The sequence below is a fragment of the Lipotes vexillifer genome, unplaced genomic scaffold, assembly GCF_000442215.2.
Source record: "Lipotes vexillifer unplaced genomic scaffold, Lipotes_vexillifer_v1.1 scaffold970, whole genome shotgun sequence".
Taxonomy (NCBI): domain Eukaryota; kingdom Metazoa; phylum Chordata; class Mammalia; order Artiodactyla; family Lipotidae; genus Lipotes; species Lipotes vexillifer.
This window is the reverse complement of record NW_006783115.1, coordinates 679309-701729: the sequence shown is the minus strand read 5'-3', so window position 1 is coordinate 701729 and position 22421 is coordinate 679309. Positions and strand designations below refer to the sequence as shown.

The window sequence follows — 22421 nt, the reverse complement described above, 5'->3', positions numbered from 1 at the left end:
TTTTTTTTTTTTTGGCTACGTCACACAGCTTGTGAGATCTTAGTTCCCCGACCAGGGATTTTACTCGGCAGTGAAAGCATGGCGTCCTAACCACTGGACTGCTGGAGAATTCCCAGGAACCTCCTTATTTTTAATGGTAAACAATATTTGTTGAATATTTACAACCAGGCACTTGAATTACTTTTTCCCATTTAATTCTCACAGCAATTTCCATTGTAGGCATTTTGATTTTACAGATTGAAAAAATAGAGCTTAAGACTGGATAGGTAATGTGTCCAAGACACTAAACTTAGCAACAGCAAATGGTGGGATTTGAACTCAGATCTGGAAGACCCCAAAGCCCAATATTTACCACCAGGCCACGTTGTCATCCCTTAGAAAGGAAGAAAAACACTTGTCTTTCTCTTTAAGGATGCATGTGGCCTCTGGGTTCAATGGAAGGGACCAAATAAATGCAGAAACCCAGCACCGCCACCCAGCAGCTGTGTGACTTGAGACGAGTTCCCTTCACATCTCTGCATCTCAATTTCTTCATGTGTAAATGGAGTTAATACTCCTAGGAATACATCCTAAAGGACTGAAAGCAGGGAAAGTACAAACAGATATTTGTACATGAATATTCATAGCAGCATTATTCACCATAGTCAAGAGGCAGGAACAGGGGACTTCCTTGGTGATCCAGTGGGTAAGACTCCACACTCCCAATGCAGGGGGCCCGGGTTCTATCCCTGGTCAGAGAACTAGATCCTGCATGCATGCTGCAACTAAGAGTCCTCATGCCACAACTAGGAAACCCGTATGCCACAACTAGGAAACCCGTATGCCACAACTAAGAAGCCCGCATGCTGCAACTAAAAGATCCTGCATGCCGCAACTAACGATCCCGCATGCTGCAACTAAGGAGCCCGCATGCCACAACTAAAAGATCCTGCATGCAGCAACAAAGACCTTGCATGCCGCAACTAAGACCCAGCATAGCATAAATAAATAAACAAACAAATAAATAAATATTTTTTAAAAAGAGGCAGGAACAACTCATCAGTGTCCATCAACAGATGAATGGATAAATAAAATGTGGTCTATCCATATAATGGAATATTATGCAGACCTGAAAAGGAATGAGGTGATGATACACATAACAACATGGATGAACCTGAAAGGCATTATGCTAAGTGAAATAAGTCAGACACAAAAGAACAAATATTGTATGATTCTACTTATATGAGATACCTAGAATGTGCAAATTCATAGAGACTGAAAGTAGAATAGAGGTTACTAGGGACTGGAAGAGGCAGGGAAGGGGGAGTTATTGTTTAATGGTTACAGAGTTTTTCTTGGTAATGATGAAAAAGTTTTGGGTATAGATAGTGGTGATGATTACACCATACTGTAAAGGTATTTAACATCACTGAATTGTACACTTACCAATGGTTAAAATAATAAATATTATGTATATTTTACCACAAGAAAAAAATTTTAATGGAATCAATAATACTGGGGTTGTTCTAAGGATCAGACTGGTGCTTCACAAACTTTTATGTGCATACAGATCACCTGATTGTATTAAAATGCAATTCAATTAGTCTGAGCCAGAGCCTGAAACTCTGCGTTTTTCTAACCAGCTCTCAAGTGGCACCGATGCCACCTGTCTGTGGGCCACACTGTGGGGAGCCATGTACCTGAAGCTCAGGTGAGTGCTTAGGATTCAGTATGCACCAGCACATTTTTTTTCCCTCATATATATATATATATATATATATATATATATATATATATATATATATATATACACACACATATATATTTTACATCTTTATTGGAGTATAATTGCTTTACAGGGGTGTGTTGGTTTCTGCTTTATAGCAAAGTAAATCAGTTATACATATACATATGGCACCAGCACATTTTGATCTGCCTCTGAAATTTCATAGCCCCCAAGCATGCTCTTTTTAAGAAGCTACAAGAGTCTTGCAGAGCAGAGACTTCAGCCGCTGTGTCTCCCACAGTCATCTAAAAACTTTTCTCTCACAACGGCATTTGGATAAAAACACCAAGCTTGAAAACATTTCCATGTTAAATAATCCTGAGGAGAAAGAAGCATGCATAACACACAGCATGAACCTTGGGTGGGCCCTGTCCAGACCCTGATCTTGGGCAGCCCTCAAACACTTCTGATGACCAGGAGCTCATCTGTACTCAACCCCGGCATTTGCCCAGGGTTTGCAGGTGAGGAATGGACAGAAATAGTTAGAAACAGGAGCTGCAGAAAATGACTCAAAAAGGAGCACATCTCCATGGCCTGGATCAAAATCATGCTCCTACACCCAACCCCCCTGCTAAACAGGGCATGCCTGCTTGAATTTGGGGCAAAATCTTGAGCTACGACTGCCAAAATCATGCCCACCAAGCCTAGGAACAACAGTCCAAATCACTGTTAGTTCTCCCTCCTCATTTCTCCCCCTTCCCCCAGTTTGGAGCTCATAGCTGCCCGTATTTGTCAAGTTCAAGACTGCACCTTGTTATTCTGCTTCGATCTGGTAAGCATGAAACCCGAACCATAAGGACAATTCAACCCCAAATTTTCCACATGGAGCTGAGAAGTTAATTTGGAAAACCAAACACAAATTATTCTGGACCAGCCAGATTAATTTCTAGAGATTTGCCATAACTGCAGCAGCTAACACTTAGTGAGCTCTTGTTATGTGCTAGACACTGAGCTAAACATTTTGCATATATTATCCAATCCTCATAACAACATTATGAGGTAAGTACTGTCATCTTCCTATTTGTACAGATGGGAAAACTGAGACACAGAGAAGATTAAGCCCACAGTTATGGCTCGTAACTGGAAGAGCCAACACTGTTACCCAAAACTTAAACCTACCTTAAAATGAGAATTTCAAAATGTGGTATTATAGGATGGACATACATGAATTTGACATAGTCAAATTCAAGAATTCAAACTTAGCCATAAACCCAGAGTCCAAAAAGAGAACAAAAAGTTCATTCATGTCCAATCCCTAAACACTAGTGATATCTACAGTTTAGAGAATGTTCCTGGTCCTCGCATGAATTGTTTGTCAGGAGATAGTCATGAGCAATCAGTAAGAATAACACGTTTCCCTTGTCATGATCACCCAGCACTGCCAGGTTTAGCAAATAAAAGAATATTCAGCTAAATCTGAATGTCAGATAAACAATGATAATTTTTGTAAGTATGTCCTATACAACATTTGGGCATACTTATACTGGAAAAGTATTCATTATCTATCTAAAATGCAAGTTTAACTGAGCATCCTATATTTTATCTGGCAACCCCATGATCAGCAAACACAAAACAATACAGCCAAGGCCCTGACTTGTGGGTCCAGTTTCCCAAGTGCTTTATTTTATTTATTTATTTATTTATTTATTTATGCCATGCTGCATGGCCCAGGGACTGAACTCGTGCCCCCTGCAGTGGAAACTCAGAGTCCTAACCACTGGACCACTAGGGAATTTCCCCCAAGCGCTTTAAAAAGTGTCTGTCCTTTGATCCTGCCAATATCCTCTGTGGCTCAGTAAAGTTATGTAATTTGTCCAAATCAGCAGCAAGAGGGTGGCGGAGCTGGGACCCATACCTTGTGTTCTAGCTCTCCATCTACTCACTGTCCCATGAGAGATATACGGCCCACCTTAAAAGGGAGGCCAGTCATGAGAACACACTGGAAGCAAAGTTTCTTGGTCCCAGAGTAGACTCACAGAGTAAGGCTATTAGGTAAATCCACTGATTTTGTGAACACTGAGTTAAAAAATCTCTGAAACACCCCACTATGAGCATCTCGACATTCCCAGGGTATGTTTTACCCTTTTGCTCCTTATACCCTCCTCAGAATTTCCTACATTTGCTGGAATTCTGGATTAAGGATTGGGACAGAATCTAGCGTTCCCTCCATCCAAGCTTTTGGTTAGAACAACCCTGCTTGGTCCATGAAGCTTGGGAAGAGCTGACCTTCCGCCCTGGTTCCAGGATCGATCTCTGAGAATGCTGTGCCCTCTTGTAGAGAGGAGGAGTAGAGAAATGAATAAAGCCTGACCAGTGAAAAGGATACCCCAGACATTTGTTGCAGCTCCTGGGAAATAATGAGGCTCTTCCTCCATAGTAGCTAAAAGTGATAGAAAGACTGGATGAAAGCAACAGAGAAAGAAAGCAGAGCTGAGAGGTGGAGATAGAGCCCCTTGCCTGTATTCTTTTAAGTATCTGGATTCAGCCATGCTGAAGCTAATAATGACCCATAGACTTCTCAGTTACATAAGCCAAAGAACTCCCAATTTTTGCATAAGCAATTTGAGGTACGTTTCTGTCACTTGCGACCAAAAGAGTTCGGGTTAACGCAACCAGTAAACATCATAATTTTTTACATCAATCAACAGGCAGGGTCAAAAATATCTGGAAATCCTATTTGCTGTAATTTCTAAATATATCCAAAATCCAACCATGGCTCACCAGCCTGGTGTAAGCCACCATCGTCTCTCTCCATGATACTCTTCTAACTCATCTACCTGCTTCTACTCTTGCCCCCTACAGTCTATTAGTTAGAAGGATGCTATTAAAACTCAAGTCAGATCATGTTACTCCTCTGCTCAAAATCCTCCAGTGCACCTCACTGCACTTAGTAAAAAATCTTTACACTGGTCTAAAAGACCCTACTGATCTGGTCCCACTCTGCTGCTGTGACCTCATCCTCAACACTCCACTCCAGTCACACAAGCTTCCTCCAAGACCTCAGGGCCTTTGCACGAGCTGTTGCCTCACTCTAAGTGCTCTTCCCCTGCCCCAGACAGATTCATGGATGGCTCCCTTGTTTCCTTTAAGTCTTTGCTCAAATGTCACCTTTTCCATGAAGGTGGAAAAGGTGACATTTCCTTTTCTTCATGTTTATTTATTGTCTGTCTCCACCAACTAGAATGTGAGCTACCCAACATCAGGGCTCTTTGCCTGTTTTACACCCAGATGTATCCCTAGCACCTAGAACATCGCATGGCATGTTGTATGGGCTCAACACTAGGAAATCATGAGTTGGGATAACACAGGCCCAGGAGGAAGGAAACAGGTCTGAAAAATAGAAGGGCAGCCTCCGGGAGATTAGACAAAAACTGGAACACACAGTCCAGAGACTTTTCCTCCATCAGACCCAAGGTTCAAGGTGGCATCTGGGTTCAGCCTACCCTCTGCCGTCCTGGTTCTACCTTTGCAAAGACCCTAGTTCCCATCTTAGCAGAAAACTAAGGGCGACTGGCTGTGAGGAAATGTGATTATACATATATGACTGAATAGTAGGGGGAAGAGTCCTCCTCTTAATCTGAGTTAATATAAGACTGCTCTCATGGTCATTAATCTGATCAATGGCCAGCTTCTCGGACCTGTAGCATGCTACTAATGAACTTTTTATAACTCTGTGGAGACATTTTCTGCACTGCTGTTAATAATAAACCGCAAAGCATGGGATTGAAAACGTATTTCCATTTCACCACCTCTTTCTCTCCTGGCTTTATTTTCCCTCCCTCCAGCCCACCCTTCCCAAGGCCTTGCCCATCCGTTATTATTATGGGATGGCTTGTGTTTGTTATGGAGTTAAAGAACCTGCCTCGACCTTAGGGGACCAAAAAACTCATGTTATGCTTTCAAAATGTACTTGAGAAATGGTCATCATAGAGAGTTTTATTCAATTTGGCAAATGAGACTGCCTCATTTTTCTATAATGAGGAGGAGATGAGGCAGGAAGAAGATGCAAAGGAACCCAGTTTAGAGAAAGGAAAAAGTGCTGCCCCATCCCCTTGCCTTCAAATGGGCCTGAAGCACTCGGTACTCCAGCCATGTTGGGCTCCATCTGGTCCCTCAGAAGACCCAGGCTGTCTTCTACCTCTAGGCCTTTGCACATACTGTCCCTCTGCCTGGAACAGCCTTTCCCCAACTCAAGGTAACTCCATTGTCCTTCAGGTCTTAGCTTTAACATCATATCACTAGATCCATGAGGCAGTATATTCCAGGTCCCAGTACCCAGAACAGTACCTTATGTGCTGTACATACTTATATAGCTTAAGCCCCATATGGACAAGACGTTGTTCCAGTCTCCTTCGTCTGTCTAATGCATGTAACACAAAGTGGAATGAATGAATGAGTGAATGAATGTTGAAGCTAATCAACCAGGTCCCCTCTCAGGGCAGACACCGGAAACGGCTGAAGGCTGATCCTACCTCACCCAGGTCCCCTCTCAGGGCAGACCCCGGAAACGGCTGAAGGCTGATCCTACCTCACCCAGGTCCCCTCTCAGGGCAGACCCCGGAAACGGCTGAAGGCTGATCCTACCTCACCCAGGTCCCCTCTCAGGGCAGACCCCGGAAACGGCTGAAGGCTGATCCTACCTCACCCAGGTCCCCTCTCAGGGCAGACCCCGGAAACGGCTGAAGGCTGATCCTACCTCACCCAGGTCCCCTCTCAGGGCAGACCCCGGAAACGGCTGAAGGCTGATCCTACCTCACCCAGGTCCCCTCTCAGGGCAGACCCCGGAAACGGCTGAAGGCTGATCCTACCTCACCCAGGTCCCCTCTCAGGGCAGACCCCGGAAACGGCTGAAGGCTGATCCTACCTCACCCAGGTCCCCTCTCAGGGCAGACCCCGGAAACGGCTGAAGGCTGATCCTACCTCACCCAGGTCCCCTCTCAGGGCAGACCCCGGAAACGGCTGAAGGCTGCTCCTACCTCAACCAGGTCCCCTCTCAGGGCAGACACCGGAAACGGCTGAAGGCTGATCCTACCTCAACCAGGTCCCCTCTCAGGGCAGACACCGGAAACGGCTGAAGGCTGATCCTAACGTCAAAGCTATGACTCTTCTCCTTGAGTTTCCTCCCAGACACGGTGCCCAGAATGCTGTCAGGAGAATCTTCAATGGCAACACGGCTTGTTCTTTGAGTGCCTATTTATTTGCTTTAAAGGGACGAAAGTCATCAGGAGTGGGTCAAGCCAAGTCAAGATGGTAGCCTTCCATCTTGAGAGCCACCATTTAGGGTCAAGAAAAAAATAAAGAGACTTGTTTTCTTGTAAGGTGACTCTGAAGATGGTTTTCAAGAATGTCTTAAGTAACGCCAGCAGAGCTGGGACAGACAGATGCCTTCTACCATGGCTGCTTTGAGAAGTACAGCTCTCTTTTGTGTATAAATACTTTGATTTGTTGTTTAGAGAAATATCTGACTAAGGAATTATTGGTGTGATAATAGGAGTCTGGTTATGCTTAAAACAGAGCACTTGGTATTTAACAGAAATATACATTTGAAATATCTGGGGATGAAATGCTACAATGTCTTAGGAATTGCTTCAAAATAATCCAGGGAGGATGGGGTAGGGGGAGAAGATTGGCCATAATTTGATACTTGTTGAATTTTTGTGATGGGTACATAAGGGTCCATTATGCTACTCTCCCTACCTTTGTATAGGTTTGAAGAGTGTGTGTGTGTGTGTGATTGTCTGGTCCCAGTCATATCTCTAACTTTGCCCTCACTGGTGATTGAGAACAGCCCCCCAATAAGCAAAGATCATAAAATCAACAAGTAGTTGGTTACCCCATCTTCTCCAGACTAAACAATACAATCTCAATTTTTTCAACTTATGGATGGGTAGAATTAGAAAAAATAATTTGAAACAGCAGTGAGACATTACTTCAATAGCATTGATTATCTGTACCTTCCTTATCCTTATCCAACATTGTTTAAACATATTAAGGGAAAGAATGGTGAGGTTCTTAATCAGATAATAATGAGTCAATGTCTGCTTTTTACTTATAGCTTTGATTTCTGAGTTCTGCTAGAAAATGGAAATTCCATGATAAAATGAGGCTTACCTACGACCCATTGGCAACATTGACATCTGTAGATGTGACATATGCTCTCCAGTTCACCATGACCCTTATGTCTCCTCCCAAGTATCCTGCCCCTGGCCTATTTTTCTTCTGTGGGTTCCCTGCCTGGTCGCTGGAAATCACACAGCCTCATCTGTAAAACTCACATCACTTTCTGATGTCACTTCAGAAAAATTTCATCTTAAATTAGGCTTCCTTGTCATTGACACGATTCTAACTCTGTATTTATTTCAACTGAAAGTATGTATTTTTAAAAACCAAGCCTGCCCAAAGTTTCTTAGCTCATCACAAGTGGATTCACTAGTAAAGTGACTTTACATATTTTTTATTAAGTCACAGATTTGCTGGAAACATTTACCTCTCACAGTTGTCATTCCTGAAGATGCAAAGCCACAAACTCTGCTCTCGTAAAGTCTGAGAGGGTTATAAACGGGTACACTCTTCCTAAAGGACCATTTGGCCATATGTGAGAAAAAGCTTTACAGGCACGCAGTAATTCTACTTCTAGGTATACTTCTTGAGGAAACAAATAAGAATGCTTTACAAAGACTTCATTTCAAAAGGAGTCACTAAGGCTGTGTTTATGAGAGCAAAAAACCAGAAATAATCTAACTCACTAAAGGGGGTTGTTTAACTCAATTATGCTACATCTTTATGCTGGAGCGTTACCAGCCATTTGAAATGCTATTTAAAAAATGGTTTTGGCAGGGAAAGACATTCATGTCTTAAGTCAAATTTTAAGAGGAAAAAGAAACAAATAAGAGGAGACTATGAAATAAATAAAATATAGTTGTTCTTAAAAGTCATATGAAAGTACATGTTTGCATGCAGAAAAACCTATAAGACTCTATAACAAGATGTTAACAATGTTGATCTGTGGGTGGTGGGATTATAAGTGTGTTCACTTTTCTTTTTGATTAAATGCATATTCTCTTTTTTTTCTAGAGTGAATATGCTTTGCTTTAATGGCTATAAATGTCTTTTAAATGACTATTTTATTTAATGAGTTCCACTTCTGAAGTCAGCGTGAACGATTCATCACCTGGCATGTATAAACTGAAGAGCCAACCGAGTACCTGCAAGAGCTCCAGGGAAACGTCACAGAGACCATCACATACAGCCACAAAGGGTGTGGAAGGAACTTCCAGCTCTAGAGTTCCTAACTGCATGGCAGCCTGAACCTGGGGACACGTTTCTTTAGTTTTTAGCAGAAGCAAAACAGTTTCCTCCCCAAATGCCCCCATCCTCTTAACCAAACAAATGATCATGGCAGCACTATTCACAAATAGCCACAAGGTGGAAACAACCCAAATGTCCACTGGCGGACGGATAAACAAAATGGGTTTATCCATATGGTGGAATATTATTCAGCCATAAAAAGGAATGAATTACTGATACATGTTACACCATGGATGGACCTTGAAGACTTTATGTTAAGTGAAAGAGGCCACACATAAAAGGCCACATACTGTATGATTTCATTTATATGAAATACCCAGACTAGGAAAAACCATAGCAACAGAAAATAGATTAATGGTTGCCAGGGGATGGAGGACAGGAACATTGAAATTGACTGCTAATAGGTACAAGGTTTAGTTTTGGTTTTTTGGTTGTTGGGGGGTTTTTGTTTTGTTTTGTTTTGTTTTTGCATGTGTGGTAATGGAAATGTTCTAAAATTAGATAGGGGAAATGGTTGCACAACATTGCACATATATTAAAAAGCATTCAGTTGTATACTTCAAAAGAGTTTAAATGGTGAATTTTATGTTATGTGAATTTTACCTCAACTTTTAAAAACCTAAAAAAAGAAACGCTGGGGTGGCTATATTAATATCAAAGAAAATAGTTTGCAGAGCAAGGAAAATTACCAGGGATAAATAGTAACTTTACATAATGATGAAGGGTGAAGTTGCCAAGAAAACAACCACCCCAAATGCATATACACTTAACAAAACAGCTCAAGACACATGAAAGCAAAAAGTGATGGAACTACAAGGAGAAATGGACAACGCTCCCCTCTGTGTAATCAATAAAACTTGAGAGCAAATCAGCAAGGATATAGAGGACTTAACACTATCGACCAACTGGATCTAATTGACATTTATACAACACTGCACCCATCAACTGCAGAATTCACATTCTTTTCAAGTATACCTGCTACATTCACCAAGAGAGAATATGGTCTAAGTGATAAAATAAACCTTAAACATTTTAAAAAGAAGTAAAATAATATAAAATGTGTTCACTGACATAATTGAATTAAACAGTTAGTCAAAGATAACAGGAAATATCCCCAATACTTGGATATTAAATGACATCAAATATCATTTAATTTGATGAATGTATGCATCAAAGAAAAAGCCTCAAAAGAAATTATAAAATACTGTGAGCTAAAGGGAAATAAAAATATAATATATCAAAATTTGTGGGATGCAGTTAAAGTGATCCTTCAAGGGAAATTTACAGCAACAAATACTTATATTAGAAAAGGAGAAAGGTCTCAAATCAACAATCTAAGCGTCCACCTCAAGAAAACAGAAAAAAGAAGAGCAAAATAAACCCAGAGCAAGCAGGAGAAAGGAAATAAGAAGAAGAACAAAAATTAGTAAAAGTTAAAACAGAAAAATAGAGAAAATAAATGAAGCTAAAGATTAGTTCTCTGAAAATATGGCTAAAATTGATAAACCTCTAGCCAAACTAGCACAGAATAAAGGAGAAAGAATATACATTACCAACATCAGGAATGAAAGAGGTGACACTACTACACACCCCACAGACGCAAAAGGATAATAAGGGGATACTATGAGCAACTCTCTGTACGTAAATTGAACAATTTAGATAAAATGTACCAATTCCTTGAAAGCCACAAAGTCCTAAAATTCACCCAAGAATAAATTAAAGAAATTGAAGTTGTAGTTTAAAACCTTCTGCAAAAAAATTAAATTAAAATAAATCTCTAGTCCAGATAGTTTCACTGGGAATTCTATCAGCATTTAAAGATGAAATAACACCAATTCTACACAGTCTCCTCCAGAAAACAGAAGTAGAGGAAACAATTCCAAACTTGTTTTATAAGGCCAGTATTACCCTGATACTTAAACTAAACAAAGATGGCATGAAAAAGGAAACCACAGACAATATCCCTCATGAACAGACACAAAAATCCTCAAGAAAATTCTAACAAATCAAATCCAGCAACATATTAAAATAATAGTATAGCAACATATTAAAAGGATAATATTGTTTTTTGGGTTTATCACAAAGCACTGTTTCTCCAAGTCAGATAAGCGTAAAAATATAAAAAGTGGCATCTAACCTTGCTCTGCCTCCTACCTAATAAAAATGAAGCCACTGGATGTCCCACTTGATGGGTTCTTTTTTATACCTGTCTATTCGCCTCATTGCTCAAGTGCCTGCCACCCAACCCTGCCCAAGGCACCACTGCAGGGCCTTTGTGGATGGGCACAAAGAGACACATTCATGACTATTTCTGATGGGCATGATACTCTGGGTAGGATTGGTGCACAGACAAAGGGAAATTTATCATCGCCAGAGACCCCAGAATCCAAAATTCTATAAGAATGGCACTCATACAGGACAAAGCAGGGAGACAGTGGCTGCAAAATTTGGGTTGGAGACTTGTCAGGAATCTGTGGACATGGCTATCTCTCGTCTCTACTTGGTAGGTTCCAGATCTAAAGGCAAACTCTACTTGAGACTTTCGTCAGCCAAAGGAAGGACTGGCCTTATTCGCTCTCCTCCGAAGAGTAGAACCAAAGGATAAATGACATCAGAGAGCAGATCCAAGTCAACAGAAGGGGGATAATTCTAACCTTTATAACTCACCCATATCAAAAGGCTGACTTATGAAAGGACTTGAATAGACATTTCTCTAAAGGGGATCTACAAATGGCCAATCAGCTCATGAAAAGATGCCTACCATCATTAGTCATTAGGGAAATGTGAATCAAAACCACAATGAGATACCACTTCATACCCACTACGATGGCTATAGTCAAAAACCCAGAAAATAGTAGGCATTGCCAAGGATGTAGAGAAATTGGAAACCTTGTGCATTGCTGGTGGAAATATAAAATGGTGTAGCCACTGTGGAAAACAGTATGAAGGTTTCTCAAAAAATTAAGTATTCAATTACTTAAATACCATATGACCCAGCAATTCCACTCCTAGATACATAACCCCAAAGAATTCAAAGCAGGGAATCAAACAGATACTTGTACAATAATGTTCATAGCAGCATTATTCGCACTAGTCAAAAGATGAAAACAACTCAAGTGTCTATCAACACAGGATGGATAAATAAAACATGGTCTATCAATACAATGGAATATTATTCAGCCATAAAAAGGAATGAAACATTGATACATGCTACAACATCGATGAACCTCAGAAACACTGTGCTACGTGAAAGAAGCCAGACACAAAAGACACACCGTGCACGATTCAACTTACATGAGGTAGTACCTAGAATAGTCCGATTCATAGAGACAGAACATAGAATAGAGGTAACCATGCGGCTGGGGGCAGGGGAAGATATTGTTTAGTGGGTACAGAATTCCTATTGGGGGTGATGAAAAAGTTCTGCAGATGGATAGTGATGATGGTTGCACAACACCGTGAATGTCCTTAATGCCACTGAATTGCTCATTTAAAAATAGTTAAAACGGTAAACTTCATGTTATATATATTTTACCACAATTTTAAAAAAAAGCAGTTTTTAAAAGGCTGCCTTGTAAATCACAAAGCCAAAGCTGGACGCGAGGAAGGAGGGGCGCCTGCACAAACACTTAGGGTCCTCTGAAGCACTTGGATATCACAGCTTCTGACTCTTCCCTTTACCGCACAAGCTTGAGACAAGTTCAGGAGTTGTAAGGCCCAACCCCATAACTTGCACTTTGTTATCCAACTTGGAGTTTATGACGAGCAAATGGTTTAAAGACTAAAGCCTGCCAGGCACTGATGGGAAGTGAGTCATCTGTGAGCAGTTCGAAGATGCACACCTGGTATGAGAATCTTGTTCGCTTATGTCACCTGCAGCCGAGCAGGTGTGCCATTATCCCATAGAAGGCCTCCATGGGCTTCGCCTTCTCACGTCTTGCTGTCTTCTCCCTACTTCTCACACACTGGGGGCTCAGTTAACAATGACCGAATAAATGAACTGGTACCTCCCTGGATGGCTGAAACACCCCACCCACCACCTCAGGGCTGAAGCACCCTAACCTCCCTATGACAAGCTACAGAGAGTATGATCATCAAAACCGCCAAAGCTAACAATTATTAAGGATTTGCTATGTGCCGGGGACTTTGCTTGGCTTTTTAATGCACGATTCCATTGAATCACCGTACCAACCCCATGTAAAACACTGTCCCAATTTTATAAGCAAGGAAACTGAGGCTCAGGAAGGAGAGCTCATTGGCCCAGGGTTACATAGCTAGTAGATCCTGAATTCAGACTGGGATCCAAGCAGTCTTACTGTGTAGCCCACACCCTCCCAACTACTTGGCTCTAGTGCTTCGAGCACCCACCCAAATTTCCAGGGACTCAATTATGTTATTATTTCTGAGTCTTCATCTCATTTTTTTCCTGGTCCAGGGAAATTGAAGACATCCATCTTTGGAACGCATCCACAGCTTTAATCGATGGCTGCCTAGAAACTCCAGGGGGCCCATGCTTTCAGTCTTTATCAAGAACAAGATTTCCATTATGGCAAAACACAGAAATCACCTCGATGCTCAAGAGCAGCGCTGACCAAGTGAAATATACAGTGAGCTGCCTGTGTCATTTAAAATGTTCTAATAACCTCAGGGAAAAACTAAGATACAGGTGAAATCAATTTTAACATAGTTTATTTAACCCAATATATCTAAAATAGCATCATTTCAACATGTTGTCAACGTAAAAGAATACCAATGAGATATTTTGCATTCTATTCTTCTTTCTAAGAGCTTGGGATCTGGCGGGTATTTTATAATAATAGCACAGTTCAATTAGAGCTTGCCACATTTCAACTGATTAATAGTCAATGTGGCAAGTGGCTGGCATACTGGACCTCTCAGGTCTAAAATGCCTCCCTCTGGGGACTTCCCTGGCTGGTGGTCCAGTGGGTTAAGACTCCGCGCTCCCAATGCAAGGGGCCCAGGTTTGATCCCTGGTTGGGGAACTAGATCCCACGTGCAGGCAGCAACTAAGACCCAGCACAGCCAAAATTAAATAAATAAGCCTTTTTTAAAAATAATAATAAAAAAAAATAAAATGTCTCCCTCTCTTTTTCTCATCTTTCCTTGTCTCTGTAGATGCCCTACTGTGTCTCCATCGGTTCTGCATTTCTCTTCAATCATCATCTGGCACAGTCACCAATGAGAGCACATGAGTAACAGAGTATTCCATCATTAGGATTCTCATTAATCTCACAGCTCTCACCTCTGATCACACTGCCCTTATCACCTATGCTTCCTCCTTCGCCTCTATTTGCTCTCATCTTTGCTTTCTTTTCTTCCAGGCCAGGCCACCTCTGGGGACTCCAGGGAGGAGCAGCCAACCTCTTCCTGGCAGCCACGGGGCTGCCTGAATTTGCAGTTCGGGTCAGATCAGTGACTCTAAACCTCAGTCCACTGGCTTGTAAAACAGGAACAACTACAGTTACAGTCACTCCGCACTGGAGAGACATTCCAAGGGTCATAGAAACCCTGCCCGAGAAAATCACGCTACGCTCTGGCTTTTCTCCCACTGTTGTCCCTTTTCCCTCCCCACCCTTCAGCTTCTCCATCCTCCCTCCCAGTTCCCATGTCCCCCTCGGCTTCCTCAGCTTCGGAACACCTTCCATTCCCCAGCTCCAGAGCAGCAAGGGGGAAGGGAGGTCCCAAAAGGTAGAGCCTGGCGAGGGGGTTGGAGAGGGGAGCCCAGAAAATGACCCGTCCTCAGGGAGACAAGGAAGAGTCCTCAGTTTCCTGCCCATTGGAAGAAGGGTAAGAGCTCCCTAGTAGAGCCCACCCTAAAACCTCAGAGGGGGCAGAGGGCCCTTCAGAGGTAACTCTTGCCGCTGACTCAGAAGAGACCACGTCCCACCCATGTCTCTATGAGAACAAGGCAGAGGCTGGGTCGCCGCAGGCTGGGTGCTGTGCATGGAAAACCACGTGCTGCTCTCACCAACGCAGGTTCCCAGGTCATTCCCAAGGGCAAACAGGAAAGACGAGATTTGGGCCTAAGACAACTGCCTCCTTAACCCAGAGCTCTTGGTCATCAAAGCACAGGCAACCAAAAAATAAAACAAAACATAAATCCAGACTGAGGATAGGGAAAAACGGGCCCTTTCCCATACTGTGGGTGAAAGGTAATTTGGCAAAACCTATCAAAAGTCTGGAAACTTTGCATATCCTTGGATCCAGCAATATTTCACTTCTAGGAATTGAAGGCAAGGATGACTACAAGCCACAAGGATGTCTACTACAGTATTATTTATAATAATGGAACATGACAAACATACACATCTGACAGAATTAAATAAGTTAGATAAATTATGCAACAGCCATGTAACACTATGCAGCCATTAAAAGTACTATTTAATAAGATGAATAGATGTTCCTGACATGTTAAGTGAACCTCGTATCTCTAGCCTTCCTCAAATCTCCAGGCTCACATACCCAACTGTCTACTTCACAAACGTAAATGTCTAAACAGGACTTCATTGTCAAGCCCAATCTAATCCACCCCCGGTCTTCACACTTCAGATAATGACACCGCCATTCACTTAGTTCTTCGGCCAAACACGTAGGAATAATCCTCGGTTCTTTATTTTCCTTCACCCCCGACATCCGATTCACGCGCACCTCCCATGCACGTGATCATCTGCGACCGGCCACTTGCTCCATCTCCCCACCATCACTCGCGTCAAAAGCAGCCATTCTGGGCTTCCCTGGTGGCACAGTGGTTGAGAGTCCGCCTGCCGATGCAGGGGACATGGGTTCGTGCCCAGGTCCGGGAAGATCCCACATGCCGCGGAGCGGCTGGGCCCGTGAGCCATGGCCGCTGAGCCTGCGCGTCCGGAGCCTGTGCTCCGCAACGGGAGAGGCCGCAGCAATGAGAGGCCCACGTACCGCAAAAAAAAGAAAAAAAAAAAAGCAGTCGTTCCTGGCTTTGACTCCCATACTAACCTCCCAATTTGTCTCCGTGTTCCCATTCGTCTCCCCTATAGTCTACTTTCCCTGCAGCAATCAAAAGGAACTTTTAAATAACCCTTTGAACAAAGTCCGAGTATCTCAGCCAAGCCGTCTATGACTGGGGCCCTGCATCTGCCTCCCACTTGCGCCCCTCACCCCTTCCCCACTCACCCTGCTCCAAACACAGTGGTCTCCTTGCTGTTCTCAAAACATGTAAAACGCAGTCCCACCCAAGAACTTTGCACCTGCTGTTCCCTCTGACTTGCACATTCCCCAGATATTTCATGGTTTGCTTCCTCAAGTCAGTAAAACCTCCCCAAGGGGGCCTTTGCTGATCAGCCCACGCCCCTTCCTCTCTTTCCCATGCTCTTTGGCTTTATTTTGGATTTTTTCCATAGCTGTGATTCAGTTATATTAGATTGTTCACTGGCCCCCAATGAACCACACCTGCTGGAATCCATACCCTTGGATACTAAGTCCCACATTGACGATGGGCTCAACCACATAATTTGCTTTGGCCAGTGGGACATTAGCAAAAGTTACAGAAGCAGAGGCTTAAGACAGGCTATCAATTGGAGCTTGCCTTCTTGGAACACTGCTGCTGCCACCATGTAAGAAATCTGGACACTGTAAATAAACTGTAGTTCAGTGAAAGAAAGAAAGAGACAGGAGAGAGAGAGAGAGAAAGAAAGAGGGAGAAAGAAAGAAAGAGGGAGAAAGAGAGAGAGAGAGAAAGAAAGAAAGAAAGAAAGAAAGAAAGAAAGAAAGAAAGAAAGAAAGAAAGAAAGAAAGAAAGAAAGAAAAAGAAAGAAAGAAAAGAGGGGAGGGAGGGAGGGAGGAAGAAAGAGAGAGGAAGGAAGGAAGGAAGAAAGAAAGAAAAATCTGGGCTGTCCTGCTGGAGAGGCTATGTGGAAGAGAACTGAGGGGCCTGAGCCAATCACTAGCCGACCACCAGCCACATGAATAGGGCCATCTTGGACCATTCAGCCTCAGCGGAGCTGCCGGATGACCAGAACTACTGGTCTGCAAGACGAGCCAAAGAACTGCCCAGCGAATCCCAACCCACAGCATCACTGAAAATAATGCGTTATTGTCTGAGGTCCAGTTTCCCAAACTTAATTAAGTCTAGGTATGGTCTCTCAAACCATAATCAGTCATTGCGATGGAACAGATAAAGAACAAATAATAGATATGTGACGGCTAGAACACCCTCGCTGTACAGGAGATTCTGTCACTTAGCCATCCCCCAACCCAATCCCTGATATTTACCTCCACTTGTAACTTAACCGAAACAGAACCCAGCTCAGTACCAGCTGCACGTGGCCAGTGCCCACCAGCCCTAGTGCCACTCACTCACCTTTCAGATGGCATCTGTGCCTCCAGGTTCGTTTCTCACCCTATAAATCAGGGATCAGCAAACTACAGCCCACGGGCCAAGTCTGACCCACCACCTGTTTTTTTAAGGCCCGAAACCGAAGAATAGTTTCTACATTTTTAAATGTAAAAAACAAATTAGAAGGAAAATACTATTTTGTGACATGTGAAAATTATATCAAATTCAGATTTCAGGGACCCTAAATGAAGTTTTATTAGAAAACATTTATTTCTGGGTTGTCCGTGGCTGCTTCAGGCTACAACAGCAGAGCTGAGTGGTTGTGATGGAAACCACATGGCCTACAAAGCCTCAACGATTTACTATCTGTCCCGTTACAGAAAAAGTTTGCTGGTCCCTGCTGCAGGCTGCCATCAGACTAACCTTTAAACAACTTTTTAATTGTACTCACTCCAAAACCTTTGAAGATTTCTATCTCCTCTCTCAAAGGGATGAAACTTTGTTTGTCTGACTTCCTGATCCTAAGTTACACCCCAGGAGTTTGTAACCTGAATTCGTTTCCTATGACACTCTACCAGGTACTCTCCATTCTGGGCCAGCCGGTCTGTAAGCTGCCCCTTGAAGGCAGGAGTATGCCTCCATCCGGTTTGTTGCTCTGGCCCAGAGAGCTCCCCCAACCCGCTGCAACTTAAACCCTCCCCATACCTCACTCCACTCAGGATCCCCAGCTCCCCAATCAAGGATTCTTCCCTAACCACTTCGTCACATGTTTCCCTGGGTGCATTCTATGGAACATCAAGCCCAAGAGACGTCTCTGGAAAAAGGAAACACCGCAGACGCTACCCTCTCTTGGAGTCACAATGTACAAATACAGCACATTAAAGGCTCTGAGAAGTCCTGCAGTCAAGATACCTATCTCTTTTGCTTACCTCAACCTTTCCCAAATGTGTTAACCATGGGATTTATTTTGCCTTCAGAATACTTGCTGACCACCAGCATCTAGCACAGTGCCAGGATTTCAGTATTTGTTGAAAGAGTGATAATGCTAGGGTTCCACAGAACATACTTTGGAAATGCTGCTTAAGCTCCTTCCTCCCTCCCTCCAGTCTGAGCTGTTCCCTTCCGTGTCATCTACTCTACACCATGTAATGCTAATCATCACCATCAAAGAAGCTATCATTTATTTAGCACCTGCAGGCACTGGGCTACAGATAGCATTAGACCCTTGAAAATCTCACCTCTTTTCATCCTTACCACCACCTCTGAGGTAAGCAATGTTATTCCTTCACTGCCATTTTGCCAAAAATGAAACCATGGGTCAGAAAATTTAAATCACTAGGCCAAGATAAAGTAAGTAGGAAAGCTAGAATGCCAAACTACATCGGTCCAACTCCAAAACGCATGACCTTTCTTCTCTGCCAAAGTACCTCCTGGTAACATACTGTGGCCAGTGTTGCTGGCTGTCCACCCAATGTCCCTTCATGCCTTCTTCCATGCTAGCACAACACTGATTTTGTAAGGAGTAGCAACAGGTCAAACCAGGAAACGGACTGCAACTATCTAAACCAGTCACGGTGGTATCCCCACTGCCTTGCAGCTCGGACAAGTGATCTGACCCAGTTCTGGCAAAGAAGACATAATGAAACATCACCTTAGGGGTAGGAAGGCAGAGGTGTCCTGTGGAAACCAAACAGAGATATGAAGCCTTTATTCCTTCCTGTTCACCTGGTCCCCCTCTTCCATACCTTGAACCTGGGTGAGATGGTTAAAGCTTCAGGGGCCATCTTGTGGCCATAAGGAAGAGGCCATGAGAATTCGCAAAGACATCAGCCCCAATGTTATTAACTCACTAAGCCAACTCAAGCAGCTACATACCTCCAGACTTCTTGCTACATGAGAAAAATAAACCATTAATTGCTTAGCCACGCTGGGTGGATTTTCCATTTCACACAGCTGAACACATTCCTAATGGACCCACATGCTGTCTCCCATATTACTGTTTGGACTTTATCATTATCTCACATACACATTATTAGCCTTGTCTCCCTCATCATGAAAGTACGCTTCTTGGAGACTAAGTCCATGTCAGATGTTTTTTGTTTCCGCAGGGGTTATAGGCAAGGTTTTCAGGGATGGTCTGTTCAATTTACTACTTTCTTTAGGGTTTGTGAGTAGGGAGATGTCATCATCGAATAGCTGAAATATGGCCTCTATCTCCTATTAGATTAGTCTTTCTCAAAGTGTCAATATGAAAACATGCATCAGAAACACCTGGACTGTTTACTAAATGCAGATCCCTAGGCCCCCTCCAATCCCAACTGAATTAGAATCTCTGGGATTAGAGGCTGAGAATCTGCATTTTTAATAAGCTCCCTCAGGTGGTTCTGATATATGAAGTTTGACAACTGCTGGGATTTAAAAACAACAACAACTGTGGATCCAAAACCTATGAGAGGTTTGGCAGCACTTGCCTGGACCCTAAGGCATCAGCCCCTCCCCAGAGGCCCCACCCTAGCCCTAGAGACCTAGGAAGCCTCAACTGGCATAACTGCTCAAGATCCTTTCTTGGGCAATATGGATAAAGTCGTGGGCACACTCTGTGGCATACTGGGATTAGGAAACTAACAACAGATGCAGTCCCAGTAACTGTCACTTCCCACCATACCAATGCCCACATCCCCCAGTTTAAAAAGAAAACCACTATGCAGAAAAGAAGCAATGGAATCCGTGGCCCACTACAACAATCACCATGATCCAGGGAGCTCTCAGAGGATGGAGCATGCTGGAAAGAGGAAAAGAAAACTGGAGAAACTTACATAGTAATACACAAACTAGCATTTGGGACTCCTGACTCAGAGGAACAGTAGAGACCTCCGGTGGCCCTTTTGGGTTATTTATTTACAACATGCAATTCTGAACAGAATCTTCTCTTGGGCACTGCTCAGACAGAGACAGAAGGCTGGGCCAGGGCATCCCACACTTTTTCTTCCATCAGCGGAGTCCTAGCCTACACGGCTCTCCAAAGCTCTGAGAAAGAAAATACCTGTGTGCCTCCCCACAGAATTCCCACGCCTCTGCTACCCCTTGATACTTACGTTATCATTTCTGATGATCATTTTCCCAGATGACAGGTGCACATAGAGATGCATTCTAGGGGAGCAAATAGCATACCCAATACACACACACACACACACACACACACACTAACTCCACTTTCAAACTGGTGACCTTCCTGCCTGCTGACATGCGGCCAAATTTAAAACCACGGAGGAAAAAGGAAGACTTGAAAGTGAACCAGAGGTAGATGCTCATCCAGGCTAGAATGGGGGCACAAGGGCTAAAAGATTCAGTAGGGATTAAAGAGTTCAGGCCTTGGAAACACACGGGCTGGAAACTAGTGGCCATCCCAGCTCTGCACACGCCCGCCCCACCACAGGGAGAATCACCTTCCTTTCCTCCCAGCCCCATGGCCACCACCCTCAGCAAGTGCCAGCTAATGGGAGTTCCCAAATTTAATCAAGCCATGCGTAGCACGGGGCCGGTTGGAGGGAGGGATGTGAGTCGAACCCTAGAGATGTTTCGAACAACGTGGATGCTCAGTGACTATGTGGACGCCAGGCATTTTCTAAAGCTCTTGAAGCCTTCTTCCTTTGACCAGATGGCCTTCGGAAGAAATAATTTCTGCCATCTTCTTTCTGAGTAACTTTGCATCCACCCCCCATCCCCCCCCACGAAATTGCTTCAAACTCCCCCTCAAGTTCTGTTGGAGAGAACGTTACAACACGCCAAAGATAAAACTGCGGACCCCTTTCTGCACGGTCCCACCAAGATTCAGAGTATTTTCCCACACCACCTGTGTGTGCTGATCCAGGGTTGTTTTTGTTTTTTGTTTGTTTGTTTTTTTAAACACGTTTCAGGCCTGCAACAGCTCCCTGCATCAAAACGATTTGATTGGAAATGGGTAGCTCAATGGGGAATTCTTTTTCATGCATCTTGCCTCCTGACATGTACATTAATGAAAACAAACAAGCAAACAAACAAACCAAATCCAAGGAGCAAAAGGGGGGCTGGGAAGGAGGCTGAAAAAGAAGAGGTCTATCTTTACAGGCAGCCCCATTCTGCGAGCAAAAAGCACCTTTTGACCACCTGCAGAATGCGCAAGGTCACGTGGGTTCTCTGCAGCGCCTTAATGTCTTACCCAGCACACAAGCAAGCCCCCGTGGCATATAAACAAATTCACAAGCAGAAAAAAGGGAGAACTCACTCCTCAAAGAGGAAGCGAATGATAACCACAGCCGCAAGAATAATAATAAAGAATAACAGTTACTACTACTCCTCCCACCACCCAGCCAAGCGCCGACGACAGCAGTACAGTAAAGGGACACCCAGTGCAGGATTTGCAAGATAAATCACAGGAGACCAAATCGTGCCCACCTTGCTACCCTCCCACCCGCCCACCCCACCCCCAACAAACAGAATCAAGGGAAAGGGGATGGTGGGGGAGAAGGGGGAGGGAAGGAAGGGTGGCTTTCTTTCCATAGGCAACACCTACCTCCAGGGTCCGGATTTCTTTTTGTGTGAGGTCGTTGGAAGTAGCACATTTGGTCCTAAGCCCTTCCAGGTTGGAGATGCTCAGGTCTATCATGTTTTGGACCAACTCGCACTGCTGTAAGGCTTTTTGCAAACTCAGAGGCTGCTGCTCCTCGCTTTTCGTCATGTTTTCCTCATCCATCGCTTGCTCTGCAAGCCCCCTTCCCCTCCTCCTCCTCCCGGAGAGAAAAAAGGGGGGCGTGGGGGGAGCAGAGGTAGTCTGCCCCCTACGCCTCTCCAACCACTGCGACTTCTCAACAATGTCTCATGAAGAAGAAACCCAACATCTCACACAGGGTTGAGGGGGTGGGGGTGGGAGGAGGGGACAAGAGCCACAATTTATTATTTTATTTTGGGGTATCAAGCAGACTTCATTAGAACGTCTCCTCTCTCTGAGTCTCTGGTCCCTGAAAAGGAGAGATGCTG

General features: G+C 43.7%; 1 protein-coding gene across 1 annotated transcript in view; it reads right to left on the bottom strand.

Annotated features, from left to right (window-relative positions):
* KSR2 (kinase suppressor of ras 2) overlaps nt 1–22137 on the bottom strand; it is a 412338-nt gene extending 390201 nt beyond the window's left edge. Inside the window, exon 1 of the mRNA XM_007455851.1 lies at nt 21958–22137. Within this exon, the coding sequence (XP_007455913.1) occupies nt 21958–22137 (180 nt within the window). The remainder of the gene's footprint in view (nt 1–21957) is intronic.
* Between the last annotated feature and the right edge of the window lie 284 nt (nt 22138–22421).